Source organism: Trichosurus vulpecula, chromosome 5 (assembly GCF_011100635.1).
Source record: "Trichosurus vulpecula isolate mTriVul1 chromosome 5, mTriVul1.pri, whole genome shotgun sequence".
NCBI classification, from domain to species: Eukaryota; Metazoa; Chordata; class Mammalia; order Diprotodontia; family Phalangeridae; genus Trichosurus; species Trichosurus vulpecula.
The window spans coordinates 204,159,731-204,181,316 of record NC_050577.1 but is presented as its reverse complement, the minus strand read 5'-3'; the positions used below and the strand labels follow the sequence as shown (position 1 = coordinate 204,181,316).

The 21,586-nt window shown below is 41.8% G+C and overlaps 1 protein-coding gene across 1 annotated transcript in view; it reads right to left on the bottom strand.

Moving 5' to 3' along the window:
• WNT5B (Wnt family member 5B) overlaps nt 1–21,586 on the bottom strand; it is an 85,312-nt gene that overhangs the window by 1,331 nt on the left and 62,395 nt on the right. Inside the window, exons 3-5 of the mRNA XM_036761727.1 lie at nt 9,606–9,754; nt 7,675–7,922; nt 3,320–3,612 (exon numbers count right to left, since the gene is read on the bottom strand). Coding sequence (XP_036617622.1) covers nt 3,320–3,612; nt 7,675–7,922; nt 9,606–9,754 — 690 coding nt within the window. The remainder of the gene's footprint in view (nt 1–3,319; nt 3,613–7,674; nt 7,923–9,605; nt 9,755–21,586) is intronic.

The window sequence follows — 21,586 nt, the reverse complement described above, 5'->3', positions numbered from 1 at the left end:
AAGTTGCTGAACCAAAACAATTTGGAAGCTTAGATTAACACTTGGATAATCCTGACCAAAATTTAAAAGCAGATATGCACTAGAAAGTTGCTTTAAAAGGACTTTCAATGAAAAATCACTGATGTGTTGAGTGGAATAACTCTGGCAGGACAATAGATCCTAATGTAAACACAGCGACATGTTGAAAAATAAAACACCCAGTTAGACCTCACGTCTCTGGGATTTTACTTAAGACTTCTTCTCATGGCTTTGTCCTGTTTGATGGAAAAAGCCCAGCAGGTGCTAGGAAATCATTTAAGCATCACCATCAGCTTATACTTCAATTGTCAAAACACTTCCTTATTCTGTCTGGTGGAATATTATCCTACAATTGTGGAAACTGATGACCTAAAAGGCTAAATGGCCTACTTAGGGCCACCCAGAAAGAGTTGTAGGGATGGATATCATTCCTGTTCTCCAATCTCTGGACATAAAAAGGGTTGGAGTATGGAAGATTGGGCAGAAACTCTTCAGGCTCCTATTCAAGGTTAAAGACAAGAGGCTTAGCCCTGGAAGTTCCAGGCACAAGGCATAAAGGAACTGACACCCCATACCAATAAGGCACTTCAAAGCTTGGACCCATAATTACTCCTTCTGGAACAAATCCTTTGTGTCTGGGCCAACAGTCCTGAAATTCCACTGGAAATGGTCCTTAGTGCACAGGGATGGGATCTATCTGGAGGGGCTGGAAGGGAAGGAAGTATTAAGGGACTAGAGCTCTGTGTACATTATCTCTAAGCACTGAGAGGAGAGAGATGGACAGAGACAGGATAACCATCTCTAATGAGAATAAACACTAGAGAGAGTAGCAGGTCTCAATCTTTTTGGTCTCAGACCTCTTTTACACTCTTAAAAGTTATTGAGGATTCCCTCAAAGAGCTTTTGTTTATACAGGTTTATATTTGTCAATATTTGCCATATTAGAAATTAAAACAACTTAGTATTGTTATGAAAAGAGTTTTACTTTGGGAACCTTCAAGGGTCCTCGGACCACACTCTGAGAACCACTGGCTTAAAGAGATCTGGAAGAAGAGAGAAAGTAAGATTAGTCCTTATTATTAAGAGCTATGAATGGACTTCTCCTGGAGCACAGAAGAAAAATAGCAAAGGTTGAAGCCCCTAAGATCTTCAGCCCTTTTTGGTATCTATCAGTGAAAGCAAAGAGGAAAGGCCAATTCAAATAAATTCATTCAACTTAATAAAGATTAATTAAGTATATACTACAGTATCAGGAAATAGAGATGAAGGAAAAAAATCAAAGCAATCTCTGCCTTCAAAGAGTTCACATTATAGGAAGCATGATATCATGGAAAATATGCTGGATTTGCAATCAGGGAACACTGGTTCAAATCTCTCCTCTGCCACTTTCTTCCTGTGTGATCATAGGAAAAGTCATTTAATTTCTCTGGGTTTTGGTTTCCTCATTCCCTTGTAGCTCTAAATCTGTTTTTCTGTATGATCTCTTATGACTTGTAAGTATAAAATAAGATAATTTGAAGAGAAAGAAATCACTAAACATCTTTATGCTATTCCTTGGGGGAACCATTCTGCTGAGGGGCAGGAGACCACAGGTAAGTCTATATTCCATTTCTGAAACCACTGAAACTAAAGCAAAGCTTCTTCTCTTCTGCTATCTCATGGTGGTTCTGAAATTTTCAAAGATCTCAAAGCCTAGAAAGGGTTTTTGAATTCTTACATGCCAAAGATTTTTTATAATCTTATCAATCTTGCTATCAATGAATAAGAGGAAGTTACTTCTAAAAAGCAAATAAAAGACCAAGTAGCCCTTAGATTTACCCACCATCAAGAAGTCACAAATTTGATCTATAGCAAAATCCAGCCTCAAGTGCAACAAACTAAGAATTTTTAATTCCTCCTCAAACAAACAGTGCAAGGAGATAGGAGATGAATACCTCACACTTAATAAATGTTTATTGAATTGAAGGCCTGTGGCCTCAGAGAGTGATTAATGGCTAAAGCCAGTTCCCCCATGAGGGGATAAATAGTAGGAAGGAACAGGAATACTAAAGATGGAGAAGACAGAGCCTAGGTGAGAGATAAAGAACCCAGGAAGAGGTTTGGAGGGGGTCAAGGGAGAAGGAAGGTGTGCTAGGAGAGAAATAAGGCAGAAGGAAGGAAAGGCCCCGCTGAGATAACAGCCTGGTGTAAACAAATAAACAATTAAGGGCAATAAAATGAGGAGCCAGCAGAGGATAGTTCAAGACTATATCAGAAATAGCAGTTGTTTCTATTCCATTGCTAGGGGGGGACAGGAATCTCACAGACTTTGAAAGCTCAAGATCTGTGATTCTAAGAAAGGAGGCACTGTCCCACTAGCTAAGAGTAAAGTCAGGAAGCAGAAATAGCTTTCTAAGTCTTTAATTCCTTCCTAGGATCCACTAGCGGGTAACATTAGTCCCCAAGTGCTCTTAGCTTAAGAATTTATCTCCTTAACTGTTCTCTTCCTAGCACTCAGGCTGACATATCTGAAGATCTCAAATTCTGGTGCCAAATAGGCAGTCGAATACAGGTGAACTCCTGGGAGGATGTGAGTTTAAAAGATGTCCTTTGGGTTAGAAGTCATTTTTAGGGAGATTTAGAGTCAGCTGTAGTCTCATTGATCTATTCATAATAAAGGATAATCTAAGACAAGGCCAAAGACTACAGTTTCTTATATCATTACAAACTAGATCTGTATCATCTAAGCTAGGATAGATTCAAACCAGTCTCTGTTGATCTGAAGTGAGAAAAGGTATTGAGAAAACAGAGTTTTACCCAATAGTATACTATTAGCCCTGGTATACCTACTTTTTAGAAATACAGTTGAACTTTGCTATGCCCAAGGAAATATTTGAACATTTTGAATTACACAGAAACTATTAGGAGTGGCTATTCATTGTAGAAATGAATTCACAAGAGCGTTCCTTTAAATGTCAAGATTCCTGTAGTGAATATAAAACATGAATTGATTTGTTAAAAAATTGATTTTAGGAATTCATCCGTTTCATAAATCTAGGCACAACTACATTTCTCTCAGTGAGTTAACACTGAACCTCCAAATTTATTCCTCTCCAGGAGGAGCTTTAGTTCCACTACAAGGACCTAGCTAGAGACCCAGAGCCCTGTTCTTTGATACACACCCTTGAGTGACTTACAGCTCAAAGAGAAAGAATCTGCCACCCAGTCCAAGGGGATGGTTCATTTCAGTCACATTTCTCCAGAGGTACCCTGGGGCATATTTTTACTTATTTATCACACCACCCTGGTGGGACTCTCTTACCCTTCGACCTGCCTCATTGTTCTGCAAATTCATAAGCACACGGCCCTGCTCCTCTGAGCCCTTGGCAAAGTTTTTCTCTCGCTCCCGAGCATCCACAAACTCCTTGGCAAAGCGGTAGCCATACTCCACGTTGTCTCCACAGCCACCCCACAGCCAGTCCCGGGGCAAATCCTTAGGCCTGGCAGTCCTGCTACAGCCACACGTGGAAAGCTCGCCTTCCCGACAGGCTCTGCTAATGGCGTTGACTACACCTGCTGCACTCACAGCATATGTGAAAGCCGTCTCTCGACTACCTAAAAGAGAGAAGGGAAGATATGAGGAAGGCTGAGCTCTTTAACTAAACAGTGGGTACTGCACCACAGGACACAGCTCTTCCTTTCCCTCCCTCCCATTGAAGCACAAAAAGCATTAAAGGTTAAGAACTCTAAGGGAAGTTGGGCAGAACAAATTAATAAATTCCAAATGCAACTCCCATTTCCAAAGAAGCTCTCATGACCTAGTCTAAGTGGAGTGATTCCAGTCATCCCAGGGGTTTGCACAAGATACATCAGAGGAAACTAGTTTGTGATGCTGTTATGATGAGTGGGGCTGGGAGTTGTTAATATACAAATAGTTGCATTTCAGTGTATGAAGAGTTTTCAGGTGATTACATGGTACTGAACTGCAGGAATATTAAGAAATAGGTAGTTTAATGACTAGAGAAGTAAGTGTGACCAATGGGATGATAATGGGTCAAGAAACACTGTCAGGTCATTTTTTTTAACTCCAGACACAATCCTTCACTCATGAACCCATTTTACACCACTGCATGCACATCTTTTAATTACTGCCAAAACCCAGCTGGATGGTAACAGAGCCAAAGCAGGAACGTGAACTAGAACCAACGATAGTTAAATCTCTACATAGAGTAGTCCCAGGGGCAAGCAGACAGAAATGGGATAACATCTGTAAAGGTCTCTCAAATCAGCTCTGTAATTCAAGGTGTGATCTGCACTCCCTAAATTTCAGTGCCCTGAAGCAAAGTCCTGGTTTCTCAGTTTACCTCCAAGCACATACTACCTCCACCCTAAACTAGAGCGTTCTAGAACCACACCCACAATGGCTGTGCCATCCACCACCTCCTTAGTTTGGCCCTGATGAATAACTAGACTATTTCCCATGACCATTTCCCAGAACAATGAGTCATTTTAAAACTTCATAAATTAAATTAGGTGGAATTCTTAGTCATCTCTCTTCTACTATCATGGTTCATAAGGGGACAGGATCTACATATAATCCCCATTGCTTTATTCTGAATCTCTTAGGTGCAACTGCCTAATAAAATTTGGGAAGAGGCATGAAGTTCTATGGTCAATTAGAAGACATCCTAAGATTTTCCACTTTTTCCCTGACCCCATCTTTTGGTTATCCAAGAAGCAAGGAGGATGTAGTAAGGCTTGACACCAAACCACTCTAGGCTATTGAATTTCCCTAAGTTAAGCAAGGGTCAGCTTCTGGTCAGTCCTGGGATGGGAGAGGGCCAAGAAAAACCCAAATGATTTCAGGAAGCAGCTCTTGGGATTCAACCACAAGGATTTTCCCCTCTGAGTCAGCATCGAGGCTCCACCCAAGCCAGGGAACTTGTCTCATGAGAGTAGAGTATGGGAGATGAGATTGAGAAGATGGCACCCTAGGGCCCTTGAGAGAATCTGAGAAACTGAGAAGAATAAGTAAGGAAGTTATGATCCCACTCTGAATAGTTCATTCAATTCCATTTCCCTAAGAATCAGTCTTGGGTGTATACAAGATACATTAGTTTATGCTAGTTTCCAAATCTTCCCTTGTCAAATGAACAATTGTTGTTACATTGAGAAAGGTCAGTTCTCACCATATGAACAGACTCTCTCAGTGTATGAAGAGTTTGCAGGTGAGTACGTGGTATAGTTACCTTCCTCAGGGATTTGAGAGATAATAGAGGACTTGAGAACCAGTAATTTACAACTTACAGTACTTCTCAAAGCAACCATTTTTTCAAATTTTAGACACTCTACTTGCCCTATGAAAGCCAGGATAACAAGCAGCCATTGAACGATCAAGTTTACTCTTTACCTGACAGTAACTGCATAATATTGTCTACGTGGGTCACATTCACATTGTCCGGAATTGGAGGAGTACTCCAAAATTACCATGGGAGGTTGCTCCAGACTTAGGAAGAAGTCAGGGGGCCACTCTCTGTTGTTCTGCTGTCCCCAGTGGCCATATTTTTCAGCAACTTGGAGAAAAGGCAAGTGAGAAGGGGCTGACCTGGGGTATCTTAGAATAACACTTATACACTATTAGATGGAGAGGGCTCTACAGAGATTGTCTAGGTCAACCTCTCATTTTAAAGGTGAGGAATATAAGATTCAGAGTCAAGATCAGAATCCTAAGTTCTCCCTCGACAAGTGTTCTATTTATTAACCTACTACTAAGAAAGAAAGGTACAATACTTTCTCCAAGGACCTAAGTCTTAGGACTCTTTTATAGGTAAAGGCAAACAAAATGGGTGGCATACATAAGACAATATAGCTGATGTTCACATAGCACTTTAAGCTTTGCAGAGTAGTTTATATCTACGATCCAAATTGATCTTTATGACAACCCTGTGAGTTAGGTATATATAGGTATTATTAGCACCATTTTATAGATGAGGAAACTGAAGCACAGAGAGGTTATGTGTCTTGCCCGTGGTCACACAGTCAGAGGATTACTTCGAACTCAGGTCTCTCCACACTCTCAAGTCCAGTAACTTTCCACTATACCAAAATGACACTAATAGAGAAGTATAAGGGAGTCAGTCTTCTTTGTATTTTACTTTGGGTGATAGGGTGGGGAAAAAGCCCAACCCTATATTACCCTCTACCCTCATAAAAATTATTCTTCTACGGAAAACCCACACCACATAAATCTCCATTCCCACTAACCCCAACCAACAAGAGCAGACTGACTCCCAACAAAATGAAGTCCTGGGAAGGGTGCTGTACATTCAAGATGGGGAATGATTAAACAGATTAAAGAAAAACCAAGAAATCGTGAACTATTATGCTTCCTCTACAGGTGTAAACAGAAACTTCACTCTCAAATAGTCACTTTTGGAAGAGCTGACTCCCAAGGCTCCCACACCGTCATATACTCATCTTAACCTGGTGCAGAAGGAAGCAGGAAAGGTGTGTAGATGGAAATGTGTTTTTTTCAACTCGTATTTGCTCAGATTGGGGTGTATGAGTAGAGAGTGGGGTGGGGGGGAGGAAGACTGTAGCACTCAGGCAAGGACAACTGAAGCCCCTTCCCAGGGGTCTAACCTTCTAACCTTCCTAAGTCAGTAACATCAAATCACTAAAAGCCAGCGGCCCCATGATATGCTAATGACTATTCCTAGGGATAAGCTACTGCCACTGACACAGTTATTGGTGTGGGAAACTGTCTGGGTTAAAGCCAGCAAAGGCTAATACTGCTTTTTAACACCTTCTCTTTATGGTCCTAAGGATAGGACCCGGTAGAATAGTGCCGGATTTCTCAATTTCTTGCCAGGGGGAGAATTGCATTTCAAAAGGAATCAACACAATTAAACCCTAGATCACACCTCTATCCAAGCAATAGGACAACTGATGCATCCTTGACCAGCAGTGGAAGGGAGAGAAGAGGAAGGGAAGAGGTTGTCTTTTCATTCTGTCTCAGATCTCCCTCTTCCATCCACTTTGCTTCCAAACAAAAAAGCTAGGGCCAACCATTCTAGAGAAAGCTAATGACAATCATGATAAGCAATAAATCACAGCTTCTCCTTTCTTCAAGCCATCCTATGTACGAGACAGACAAGAATGCTGCATATATTCAGAATTCCAAAAGGAGGCACCGGAGAGAAGACACTGAAGGCAGTAGGTGGATTTCTTAATCCACCTGAACTCTATTTCTTCAGTTATCTGAGCCTCTCCCCCCAGCCCATGCCATAGGACTAGAAATAAATTAAAAGTTATATGGTCTATATACCATCCACTAACCTCTAATACTAAATCTTCACTACACCATATTAACAGATAAAGTGTAGCATTAGAGTCAGAAGACATGGTGTTCTAGGACTGGCTCTCCCATTAAGTAGCTGTGTGGCCTTGGGTAAGAAGGTTCTTCTCTTAGGGCTTCAGTTTCCTCATCTATAAAATGGGAGGGCTGAATGGTCCCTAAGGTCTCTTCTAGTCCTCCTTCTTGCCTCTTCCAAACCTAAACAGTGTATCTCCAACAGGCATTTGAGATCTCTTTGTGCCTGTCTTGAGTGAGGTTAGCCATACATGCCTGAGATTTGTTTGGATATTCAGGAGTTATGTAGGCACCTTGTTCCTTACCTATCTGCATGACCCTCCCAAAGACAGAAGTGTTGTCCACAGTGCTGCAGTTCCAACGTCTTTGCCGGAACTGATACTGACACTCCTTGATGCCTGTCTTGGCTCCTTCCCCAATGTAGGCCATATGCTCCTGGTAGAGCTGACATAGCTTCCTCTGGCCAGGGGAAAGCCCAGGCAGTTGACTACATACAGGCTGAGCTCCAATGATGAACATTTCAGGTCTTTGCACTGGGTTCATGGCCAAAGACCTACAAGAAAAAGGACAAAGAAGAGATTTTTCTAACTGTAAATTTTCTAGAAAATACACATTTCTAGAAAATGTAATTTTCTACCTGCAAATTTCTAGGAAACATAATCTTTTACCTGAAAATTTTCACATATACCCCTCCAACCCTTGATTCATCATCCTCACTCCTCATAGCATAAGGATGACTCTAACCTTCTGCTTCTTTTCTATCAGATGTAAATTTCAAGACTGTAAGGAAAGGCTGTTTGAGTAAAAGTGGGAAGTTCATAGGTGAGATAAAGTAGAGTAAGAATCCCATCTAATAGCCCTTTTGATCTGCCAGTGACAAAGGGTTAAAAAGAACAATAGCCTGTCTCTCTTTGTCTCTAATATTTGGTCCCTATAAAAAATATAGCTTGGGTTTGTAGGGGGTTTGTTGATTCAAGAGAAAAAGGAAAAGTCCCTAAAATTTACCAAGTGGAAGAGGATCTGAAAAGGTACAAGAACCTAGGCTAAATGGTTTCCCTTTGCTAAGAGGAAATGTTTTCTAAAGAACTGGAACCAAGCCAAGAAGGATGGTGGTAGAACCAAGAGGAAAGCATTAGCGCAATCCTTACCCTTCATCACTAGGAAATGTTTAATACTGGCACTTTGAAAAGAGAGTAAGAGTCCTGCTCTCCCTGAGACAAGTACCAAAAGAGGGTCTTCTTTTTTTCCGTTAGAGGTAGAGGTGATTTAGGTCACCTTTTTCTAGACTTTGTATCTCCCCCCACAAAAAAAAAAAAAAATATCTCAAGTGCTGGAGATTTCTCTGAACTGATGCGGAGTGAAATAAGCAGAACCAGGAGAATAATTTGCACAATAACTAAAATAATAATGTAAGGGGAAACAACTTTTGAAAAACTACCTCAGAACTCTAACCAAAACAGTAAGTGACTATGTCTTCAAAAGACTAATGATAAAATATACCTCCCACCACTTGGCAGAGAAGGGACAGACTAGAGGTACAGAAGGAGACTTGCATCTTCAAACGTAGCTAATGTATTATACACATGTGTATGTATGTGTGTGTATGTATACACACATATATCATTGTTATAAGAAAGAATTCCTATTGCTGGGTATAAAGTGGGTTATTAAACATATACATAAAAAGGAACAGAAATAAAACATTTTAAAAATGCACATAAGAAAGAAGTACAGAAGGGACACAAATGATGATGCTGATTAACATTGGTATAGTGCTTATCATGTCCCAGGCATTGTGCTAAGTTCTTTATAAATTTTATCTCGTTTGGTTCTCACCACAACTCTGGGAAATAGGTGCTCTTATTACCCCCATCTGACAGGTGAGAAAACCACAGCACATAGAGGTTGACTTGCCCAGGGTCACACAGCTAGTGAGTGTCAGAGGTCATATTTCAACTCAGGTCTTCCTGACTCCAGGCCTAGTGCTCTGAGCACTATGGCGCCACCTAACTGTTACTACCTTGTTAAATTTTATGTATATCTATATCTCTGTATCTCTATCTATCTATCTACCTAGCTATCTATCTATAAGCACATGTATACATATATGTTTCTTTTAAAAATTATACATATACAATCTTTCCTGTTTTTGTATCTTGAAATGTTTATTGATTGAGTTCACAATTTAAAAAAAAGAAAAGAAAGAAACGCAGACTTCTGTTTTTATTTCACTTACCACCAAGAGTTAGCTTCTGCAAGTAGCTGGACACAGCTGGAGAGCAGAGCAGTGGAGAACAGCAGCAGCATCCCAGGCATTCTAGGTGTCGCCCCACTCCAATGCCTTGGGAAAATGCTTGGGACTGACAATTTCCAAGAAAGGGCTCCCTAGAGAAAAATAGAAAAGACATTTGAATGAATCTGGCTGAGTTGAAGGTAACATAAGAAGGATGAGAGGGTAAAGAGAGGGAGAGAAAGGAATAGAAAGAAAGGAAAAGATGAAGATGAAAGAGGAGGAGGAGGGAGAGAAGAGACTCTAATAGGTGAGGGCCGGGTCTGGAGCTGAGTCCTGCTGCCACCAAAGAAAATGAGGCCTTTTCAATCTTTCTCTCTACTGGAAGACCACCCTAGCAGGGGTCTGTTGCCCCAACCCTTTCCTCTATTTAGCTCTGGAACCTCAGTCGAAGTCTTCGTCCCTAGTATGGCAGCCAGAAGTGAAATGCTTCCTAGTATTTGACTTTAAGAGGAATGGTGGTAAGATGAGAAAAGAGAATGGGGAGGGGGAAAGCTATGACTGTGGCAGGCCCAAGAGCTGTTCCTAGGCAGTACTCTCCCCAAAGGTACAAAGAAATTGGGGGAGATCTCTCATCTGTTCCCATGTCACACCTCTAATTCCAGCCTAATAGGCCCACTCAAAAAAGAAGGAGACAGGGAGGTTTAAGAAATAATCCCTCCTTCCAAACTGAACTTCTTTCCCCTTTCACCACACAAATACTTTTTAACCTGAGAAATCAGGAGAAAAGTTGGAGTCCTTCTAACCTTTATAAAGCAGCTTCTTTGAAAGAGTAGAAGTGACACTGTGCATGCCCTGGGACATGTGGAAAGGGATGTGTGTGTGTGTGTGTGTGTGTGTGTGTGTGTGTGTGTCTATTTTTCCATACACAGCATGTGCTAGAAGTTTTAGTGCAGCTATAAACTACAGTTTAAAAGTGATACTTACAGCATTAAACCTTCTAGGACAACCTGTATACACACACACACACAGTACACACGTGCATATATAATTCACACATGCATGTGTGTACATATAGATGCAAGTAGAATATCTATACATTTCTGGACCTACACATGTGTATATACACATGCATGCACACTGCATTGTCTATACATATGTATTGCATATACATAGCATTGGGTTTTCTCTCTTTTCCTTACTCTGCTCTCTGGGGCCCTCTGTGGGGCACCTCGGCAGAATGAGAGCCCAACAGTTTCAGGCTTGATTCTGTAACCAGACCTCCCTCAGCAGAAATGCATCCTGCCCTAAGAGGCCGCACAACCTGTCTTATGGCAAGTTTCTGAGTGAGCTCCCTACGGAGAGGCATTTGCGCCTTGCCCTCTTTCTAGACCTGCTCCCTCAAACCAAAACCCTTTGCCCTGAACCCTCAAAAACAGCCTCAAGAATGTACCAGAACTTCCATATCCTCTCTACTTAGGGCAAGTTCCACAAACATCCCCCTTCCGACTCCCCCCTCCCCTCCCCCTCACCCCCGTTGCCTTCCTCTAGGCCATGACTCCACATCCCCAAATGACTAGCCTTCTTCCCAGGACCCCTTCACACCTTCAGTTTTACACACCCCCACCCCCAACCCCCTCTCACCATTCTGTTCCAGCTGCTCTGGGTCTCTGCCTTCCGGGAGAGGGCAGCAGGTGTTTTGGGTCAGAAGTCTCTGAGGTGAGGCAGCTTTGGAGTTCCAGGGCCACCGGGAGAGGAAGACGGCCCTGAGCTGGCCACAGGGAAGCTGGGACGAAGCCTCTTCCCCACCCCCTCTTGGGATTTCTTCTTCAGTTTCAGAAGAGGCTTGGGACTTGGGGGGGGGGGTGGAGTAGAAAGCCAACAGGCAGGTGTGTGGGACCAGCAGGAGGCACATCAAAGGGGAAACTCGCTTCTTCTCTTTGTCATGCAGAACTATGTCTGAAATGGTCTGGCCACTATACTAGCAAGCTAACAGCTTCCCATTCCCTACTCTCCCATCTCTCCTCCTCTAAAGGATGTCTCCCCTCAATAAATCACCCCCCATCCCTCAGGGCAGGAGGTCTGTGAAAGCACCAAATGGAACCACTAGAGATGGACCAGAGATAGGGCTGGCACCAGGGGCTAATGGCTTTATGGAGGGGAGGGGACCAGGTCCAGCTCAGGAGGACAAGAGAAAAGCTTCAAAGGGCTTCCTTGTCCAAACATCCTTGACTCCACCTACCAATACACCATGGAAACTAAGAAGACAGAACTGCCTACCTAAATGTCCTTCCATTCTCCTGTGTCCTTCCTCCATTTCTGCTTCAATAAAGTATCTCCACTATGAAGAACCCACCTCTGCTCAATTCCCAACGTACTCTCTCTCACTCTTCCCCTTCAGCTATCTTTTTATTGAACTGGTGAAACCTTTGCTCATATCTCCTCTCTTTGGATGAAATCTGCAATTCTTTATACCTACTCCCTTCCCCTCAGATCAGTCTCCCTTACTTCTGTCACATGCCTCCTCTCACCAAAAGCTTGGCAAGTCCTTCTTGCCCAAGTGTGGCCCAGCTCCAACGAAAGCTACACAGATACCACATACTTTTACTATTACAAATCGAACTGAAGAGACTTGCAATGTTTCCTGTGGCTTTGATGCCTTAGTGACAGACAGGCTGAGACGAAAGCTTTCCCAATCAGTCAAGTGTTGCTATTACCTCCGGTCCTGGCATTATAAACACAACTGAGGCAAGAATGAAGAACTATGGAGTAGTTCCCACCCACTAAGTCTTTCTTTAAGATACCCGTTAAAACAAACAAACAAAAAATCCACTTCTTTTGCATTTGTGAGTGGCTCCTTTCTCTCTCTGTCCTCCAAATGTCCTTTACCTGCAGCTAAATCTTCTATCCTATAGCTCTCCCACCTGGCAGGCAGATGTGGCAAGTCTGGTAGTAGCCTCAGTAACCCAGAACCCAGACGGGTAAACGCATTACACTCTTTCACTTCCTCCTTTGGTTGGAGGTGAGAAAGGGCCAAGGGGAAGAATGTGATAAGAGATTTGCAGCAGATGTGGCTGAAATGCAAACTCTTTCCCTCTCTGTTTTCAGGAGAAATCTGAGTATGTACCGATAAATTCATGACAAACAAGATAACTGGTAAGGGGTGCTCAGGAAACACTAGTCAGTTTTACAATTAGATTCAAGTGTGACATTTTATTCTTTATACAGTAAATAACCAAAATATAGAAAGAGACACTGACCTGCTGCCACCAGAGTAGTTACAAATTTCCTACAGTATTTGATAGTGTTTCCTAGTGGAAAAGGCTAATAGCTTTCCAAAATCGCTTACTGTGTTTGAACAAATAATCTACTTTTTTTCTTCTAACAATGAGTGGAGATAAAAAGCGGCTTCAAAATTCTCACCTAGTGCACACTACTATTCCCTAGGCAGAACTGAGTTGATTTTATGTCTGCCTATTGTCCTGCCTTGTTCAGCAACTATCCTCCTCTTTCACCCCTACTCCCAAGGGTCTGTGTTGCCCAATCACCCAACCTCTGAAAGACTGGGCATGTGTAGGTATAGCCATTAATATAGAAGAATGATAAGAACAAGGGTAATGACACCTCTAGGTTTTGTTTGAGGATTAGGAAGAGAAACTGTTGCCTGCCTTATCAGCGGTCTCCTTTCCTTTTCCCATCTTTAAACCTCTTTTACGTTCTCTCTAGAACCTTTGCCCCAGCAATGAAAGATAAGAATGGCATCCAGGTCGGTCAGCTAAGCTGTAATCTCTGTTCTGTACTGAGGGTAATAGAGTAGAATGGACACTGAATTTGGAATCAGAAGATCTGAGTTCAAATCCTACTTCTGTCTGCCAGTGGATTTTAGTCCACATTAGTTCCCCATTAGTGTGGGCTTGGGCAAGTCAATTAAACTCTTTGGGCCTCAGTTTCCTAGGGGGTTGGACTAAATGGCTTATAAGGTCCCTTCAGCTCTAAATCTATGAGCTATTTTGTTATCTGAACAACTGAAAAAAATCTTTACACACATTTTAAGTTGGTAACTTTGGGGTTCTCTTTCTTTTTTGTGGCTGGAAAAGAAAGAACTTTCATTCAACAAGCATTTTAATTCACGCCCTTGAAGGGGCTACTCCCATTATCCCTTAAGCTTCTTGGATAGAGTCTATAAAGCTGAGGACTTGGGAAGAAGCTGAGTCCTTAGACTGTTCTATTCCTGTCCTTTTGGCACAACTCAGGCTTCAGAAAGAAGCTTTTCCTCTAGGACAATGACTTGATTTTAAGGGAAAAATAGTTTTTTTTTTAAAAGAGCATATTTCAAACCATTACCAATAGTCTTTTAAAAAAAAAGATCATTGGACATTTAGGATTCAACTTCTGAGGAGTCTGTAGCCTCTGACAGCCTTGAAGTTCGGAACACACAGGAGCCAAATAGAAAATGCTATCAGATCCCTCATCTCTCCTCACTTTCTCCCTCCAAAAAGACACAATCACAATTAGAAACCAAACTAGAAATAATGATTCCAGATGACAGTATTTCTAGGGTTTCCATTATTTACATATATCGATCAATGGGGATCCATTTAATCCATAATTTAAATATAAATTTGCAGTTCATTAGCATTTCTGGCTAGACAAGATAAAAATGTTAGCAGTAGTTGGAATGCAAATTGTTTAACCTAGAAATCCTGACTATGACAGTGAAGTTATGCAAGGATTGCCTAATAATTTGCATACCAGAAGGGTATTTGCATCCAGAAGGGGCTGAGGAGATAAAAGATGAAATCCTCAACCACAGAATTTACCACAGTATGATTAGGGAGTCTTATATTTATTTTTAGACCTTAAAACACTTTAATAATGAGTTAAATAAAATTATGTATTAGGAAAACATTATCTTTTGGTCTTTTTTCTAAAAAGTATTCTTGATTAGGTCCTTGCTTTAAATTTCTGCAACCTCTGCCCCATACTCAACCTTAATTACCATTTGCCTAGAAACTAAAGGTCTTCTAAGCTCCAGTCTATCCTGCAGATCGTTGAATTTCCAAAATTACTATTTTTGTCATATTACTTGGTTGCTGAAAAACTCTTAAGTGTCTCCCCACTGCTTAACAAATCCAAACTCTACCTATCCAGCTTCATCTCTTGGAAGCTCTCTGTTCCAACCTGACCTGTACCCTTAACAAGTCATGCTTTTTCCTGATGCTATACTTATGTTAATCCACCTACCTGGAATACTATTCCACTCTCTTGTCCAGAAATATAAATCCTAAGCTTCTTCCAAGACTCATCTCAAGGCCTATTTCTTTTTATAATTTATTCCTTGATCACCTATGATAGGATCAATATCTACCAGGGTTCTCTAGATTCCCACTTGGGTTGGTCTATTTCTTTTCCTAAAAGGTAAAGAAGCTGTCTCTAAGACTTAATTGGCCCACATGGCTAAGGATCATACCTCTTACACTATGATCAATTTCCTAGTGGCCTCATGGCTGGGCTTGACATTTTGGTCATCTAAGGACATAAAAATCATCAACCGTGTGAGGTTAGAGCCCTTCAGACTTGGATCTGCATCCCTGTATTTGCTGCCCAGAACTGTTTCCTTCTATATGGAGATGAAGGAAGGCACTTATGTCACAGCTAAATGCTGTAACCTTGTTGAGTATCTTTTCTATGGGGCAGAAGATAAGTGCAGCAGATAGAGGACCAGGCCTGGAGTCAGGAAGACCTGAGGTCAAATCCAGCCTCAGACATCTACTAGCTGTGTGATCCTGGGCAAGTCACTTAACCCCTGTTTGCTTCGGTTTCTTCATCTATAAAACAGTGATAATAATGGCACCTCACAATAAGGTTGTTGTGAAGCTCAAATAAGATAATATTTGTAAATTGCTTATCACAGTGCCTAGCACACAGTAAGTGCTACATATTAGCTGCTATTATTGTTATTATTAATATTATTCTTATTATGGTAGCTAGGTGGCACAGTGGATAGAGTGCTGGATCTAGAATCAGAAAGATCTGAGTTCAAATTTGGCCTCAGACACTAGTTGTGTGACCCTGAGGAAATCACTTAACCTTGTTTGCCTCAGTTTCCTCATCTGTAAAATGAGCTTGAGAAGGCAATGGCAAATCACCCTAGTATCTTTGCCAAGAAAAAAAACCCCAAAAGTGGTCATAAAGAGTTAGACACAACTGAAAACAACTAAATAATGTATTACTATTAACTAAACCTCTATTTGTTGTGTTGAATGACACAAGAATGACATCTTTTTTTGGTTCCAATATTGGACCTAAGCTATCAGAGATTGACCTGAGTCATCTGGCAAAGTTGATAGTTGAAACATAATGGCATCAAGGCTCACATCACGGTTGAAATAGGGGAAGGGTGATAAAAACATAGAGGACAGTGTGTTTGGGTGATCAGATTGCTAGATACAGCAATGTGGACCCTGTGGCAAGGGTCACTCTGGTAGCATATGGAGAGTCTTTTCAGAGAGAGAGAGAGAGAGAGAGAGGGAGGGAGGGAGGGAGAGAGAGAGACAGAGAAAGAGAGAAAAAGAGAGACAGAGACAGAGAGACAGAGACAGAGAGACAGAGACAGAGAGAGAGAGACAGAGAGATAGAGAGAGAGACAGAGACAGAGAGAAAGTTCCCACTTACATTGATTAGGAGGTTGACAGGGAAGGTAAAGAAAATGCCAGGAGTCCAGAAGGGGTGGGAACCTATGGCCTCCAGGACATATATGGCCTTCTAGGTCCTTAGGTGTGGTCTTTTAACTGAATTCAAGTTTTACAGAACAAATCCTTTTATTAAGGGGATTTGTTCTATGAAGTTTGGATTCAGTCAAAGGGCCGCACTTGAGGACCTGGAGGGCCACATGTGGCCTCAAGGCCATAGGTTCCCCACCCCTGCAAGACTAATCTTTCCTGTTTATTGTTAACCATCATGGAGAAACTGAATTGTCAGCAAAGAAAGTTACAGTCACTCACCCCTTCAGCCAGAGACGTGACAGACTTAAAATCTAGAATGAGAGAAAGCCAATGTCGGAAATCTGTTTTTCTGAACTCTGCATTTTATTGCAAAGGTTTTTTTTTAAATTGTTCAAGGCAGCCAGGGGCAGGGGGGTGGGGGGAGTGTACAGTGCTGGCATGTAGTAGGCATTTAATTTGTTTATTGATTATTGATTGAGTCAAAGAAAATAAACACTTACAAAAATTGTGTTTAAAAAAATAAGCTGCGTGTAAGCTGTCCTAAATGTTCAGTAGCTACAGACAAACTTCTTGATTTTTAAGGACTGTACAATGAAATCAAAGGGGCAGCTGCTGAAAATGGTGAACAGCACAAGCCAAAGGAGGAGTGCTGATGGAGGTGGGGACGAATAGGCCTCAGGTAGTAGCTGAGAGGCCACGAGTGGAAGTAGGGTCTCAACCCTAGAGGTTTCAATGGAAGGCATGCTGCATCCCACACATCCCACTGAAATCTGGGCTATAGAACACAAAACAAAGAGTAGAAATGAGAATGAGATTTGGGAACCTCAATTCAATTTAATTCAATAAACATTTATTAAGTTCCTATTCTGTGCCAGCCACTGTGCTGAGCACTGGGGTTACACCTAAGAAAAATAAAGACAGTCCCTGCCCTCAAGGAGGAGGACAATGGAATGGGGGCTTCTCCTATTGTTTCCTCCCTAGTGTGATTTCCTCCACTGAGAAAGCAGAGGATGGACGGACTTTCACCATCAAAGAGCTGGGAAGGTTGCAAGAAAAGATTAACCATCAACCTGAGCAATGCCTGCTGAAGGCATGATCCAATGGAACAAATGTGGAGACCCCCTCTGCATCAGAGGTTCATCAGCTTGGGAAGCTTTCAGAGAGCTTACTTTTGCAGAGCCAGTTAAATTAGTTAGATGCTCTGTATGGAGGCTGTCCTTTGTCACTTTTTAAGCAGGTAAGATGAGAAGTTGTAGGTACTTAGCCCCCACAAAGATGAATTGCCATTGCATCCAGTTCCTTGATGGAGGTCTAAGAGGAGTGAAGTTTCTAGAATAAATGGGTTTGATAGATTTGATCTTCCTGGCCCGCTACACCCTATAACCAACCTGTTGGTAGGGGAAGGGAGGAGGAAAAGAGAGACTTAGGGATTAGATCCTGACTTCATAGCAGAAATTTTTCTGAATAGCATCAGATTTTAGCCATGGGTCTTCCCTGATACATAACCAACACAGGGGTAGGCAGGTTAACTGGTGAAACTTGAGTAGAGATTAGACAAAGGTGGATGGGGCAAGCAAGGCTGTCAGTGCACTCTGGGGATGGTACCCTGATGGTCTGATAGGGGGTAGAGAGTGAGCTTTCAAGGAGCTTTGAGTGTGGCTCCTGAAATACTAGGTTGATAAGAAAGCAACTGACAGATAGCCTAGGGTTGGATGGTGGTGGTGATGCCAGTAATAACCATGAGCAAATCTAGTACTGGGGCAGTAGGAGCCCTTCAGCCACATTCAAACCTAACATATCACCCAAAGTTTCCCCTCACTCAGATATAAGTTGCTGCTAAGGAACTGGCAACCAGGCTATTATCATACCAGATACTCCATAAGCCCATCATGGCCTCTCAATTTCCACAGAGAGTTATGAAGGCCAGACCACTAACAAAAGAGGCTTCATGAAATTGGAAATTGGTACCTATATGGTCCCTTTTGGCAACCTCTATGTGTATTTTTGTGGGTAGGGCCAAATGAAAACCCTTGGAGTAACTTCTAAGAGAATACGCTGAGAAATGTCAGGGTAAAATGTGAGGACAATCAGAGTACGTGAACTGAGTGGAATCTGGCCTGCTTTTCTTGCATGAGCCAGAAGAGGGACAGTAGTATCCCTTTCCTTTCCTTTCTTCTCTTCTAGGAGAAGCCAAATATATTGTAAGCTCTCTACTGACTTTAAACTCCCTACTTCTCTCTATCCCTTGCCAGGCTGTTTGAATGGGAGGGAGGAGGGAAGGAGGTCAAGAAGTTTTAGGCGGTTTTCCTAAATGTTCACTTTCACTTCTAAGTCATTAATTGTGATAAAAACCATTGACCAACAAACACTCCAACTGTTTATTGTATTTCAGTTAATGTTTAGACAAGATAAGAGAGAAAAAGGAAATTCTCTTTTCCTAGAAGAGGCATTTGGTTCATCTGGAACTGAACCAAGGGTCCTGGAGCTGAGGGGGGGGTGAGGGAGAGAGGGAAGGAGGGAGGGAGGGAGACAGGGAGAAAAGGAGAGAGGGAGAGGGGGAGGGAGAGAGAGAGAGAGAGAGAGAGAGAGAGAGAGAGAGAGAGATCACAAAATGAAGGGACTAGTGTTAGATTTTTACAAACCTTTTCAAAAGTATCCAAAAGTTAGATACTCTGGGATTCCTTCCCTTTTGAGGTGAAGAAAGCAGCAATCTAAAATCTGCACATTGTGGGGAAATAAAAGTTCCCAACTTAGTGAGGCTGACTCAGGGCTTTCCCCTGTGTTTCAAACAAAACAAAACAAAATAAAATAAATAACTTCTGAATAGGGAGGTAGGATGTGAGGAAACAATACATATGTGGTGGTCCAACAGAGAAGGCCTCAATTGCACATGTGGTTAGTCAAACAACACCACCATAGCAACCCAGCAAGACTACAAGGGCTTACAAGCTCCCCCCAGGTGGTTACTAACACACATACACACATACACACACACACACACACACACACACACACACACACACACACGCTTTGATACTTCAATGGTACTGTGATCTCCTCAATGTGGGTATTCCTTCCAATAATTGCAAAGTACAATCCACTCATTTCCTCTCATCTTGTATGCATAAAAAGGTTGTGGGGGGAGGGGTCTGTGTAAGCTCAAAAGGCCCTGAGTACAGTTTGTCTGTCTTCTGAGGAATAGCTTATGTAAATAAAATCAGAGAGATTCATCACCATGAAATATCAAAAGAACCAAAGGAAGATCTCTAGTGTGGATGGTAGATCCTCTATGGAGGGTTTATGGAAAGATGAATGAATGAACAAAGTCTGCAGACTTAATATATGCTAAGTACTGTGCTAAACATCAGGGATACCAAAAACAGATAGTCTCTGTTCTCAAGGAACTTACATTCTAATAGTGGAACCAACACATGAGTCGCCAGAGAGGGTTACTTCAGTGTAGAAAGTTACAGGAATAGTGAGAGGGACCACAGGGAGTATATTGGCATGCTCTATCCAGGAACAATGGCAGAGTTGGTTTGATCATGGTTCTACAACTAGAGAGTGTGGGGGTTGGTGGGAAGAGGAAAGGCAAGGTTGGAAGGCAGTCAATAAGAAGGCTATGGAAGAGGGGGTCGGAGAGAAGGGAGTGAAGTGAAGCATGGTTGGAACTTTTCTGAAATTGTTTTTAGGAGAGGCAGTCACCAATGAGAAGAGTGGGGCTCCAGAGTAGAAATTCCACTAGGGTATGATTTATGGTGTGGGAAGCAGGGAAGTTGTGGAGGAGGTGACCAAAGAGAAGGGAGAATATGTATGTACTTTAATATTTGGATGTATCTGTGAATTCACTGATAGACTGATTGCCTTTTTACCCATACAGTTCTTATTCCTATCTTCCCATATATTATCCATAAAGGAGACCTTCCTCTCAGTCTTTTAACATTGACTATTGGTCAGAATATAATATGCTATTAGATGAGTGATCCCTTGAGTTATATATACCATAACTCAATACATATATTAATATGTACTGATATAGCCATCAGAATATATATATGTATATATATATATGTGTATGTGTGTGTGTGTGTGTGTATGTGTGTGTATTATATATATGTACATATGGGGGGGAGGATAGAGGGGTGTGTAGCAGATAACAGTGCTGGGCCTGGAAGATTCATCTTCCTGAGTTCAAATTTGGCCTTAGACACTTAATATCTGTGTAACTCTTAGCCTCAGTCTCCTGCGTTAGTAACTAAGGTAGGGCTCCAGGTGGGGCCAATGAAGGGAGGTCTGATTATATCCCAAGTAGGCCCCAAACCCCTATCTATTAGGTGCTAAATCTGTGTAGGCGTGAAGCCCCCAGGGTCCTAAGGAGAGTTGCTAAGACCAGAGCCAACAGTAAGAGCTTAAATTCTGGTCCCTCAGATGATGGCTAAAGAGTGCATAAAAAGAGAGAACAGAGCTATTTGCTTGGGGCTCTCGTGTTGATATGGAGACTGAGCAGCTGTAGTTAAGAGCCCTCCAGCTTGTAAACCCAGATGTTGGGACTTTGTTAAACTCTGGTAACTATGCATTGAGATTTGAATCAGACAAGGTCTGTCTGTTGATGTTTGTAATTTGTTTGTATTTGCTCTGAAGCTCAGGGTGCTGGCTTTTCCCCCTGAGCTGAGGAAATGGTATTTGTATGTTGGATTAAGGTAAGATTGTTAACCCCTTAACGTTGCTTTCCTCAGTAAAACAGATCAAAAGAACCTGGGCTTGCAGCATTCTGTGGGCTGGTTGTTGTTGGTTTTACACAGCTACACAGTAACTGCTAGCCAAATTGTTGCAACATTTCCTCATCTATAAAATGAGCCGGAGAAAGAAATGGCAAAGCACTATGGTATCTTTGCTAAGAAAACCCCAAATAGAGTCATAAAGAGTCAGACAAGACTGAAACGAGTGAACAACACACACACACACACACACACACACACACACACACACATATATATATATATGCATATATGTATATCTATCCATCTATCTATCTATCTATCTATCTATCTATCTATCTATCTATCTCCTTGGAATATATTGCAGATGGACAATGAACTGCGCCCAGAACTGAATGAGAAGAAAAGCACAGGCTGGAATTCATTTGGAAAACTGTATAGTGCTTTTTACAATCCCAAGTTGCTTGTTGACATTAAAAGTCCATTTAAAAAAAAACCAACAATATTCTCTTGGGGATGACCAGAACTTCCTATGAATCAAGGA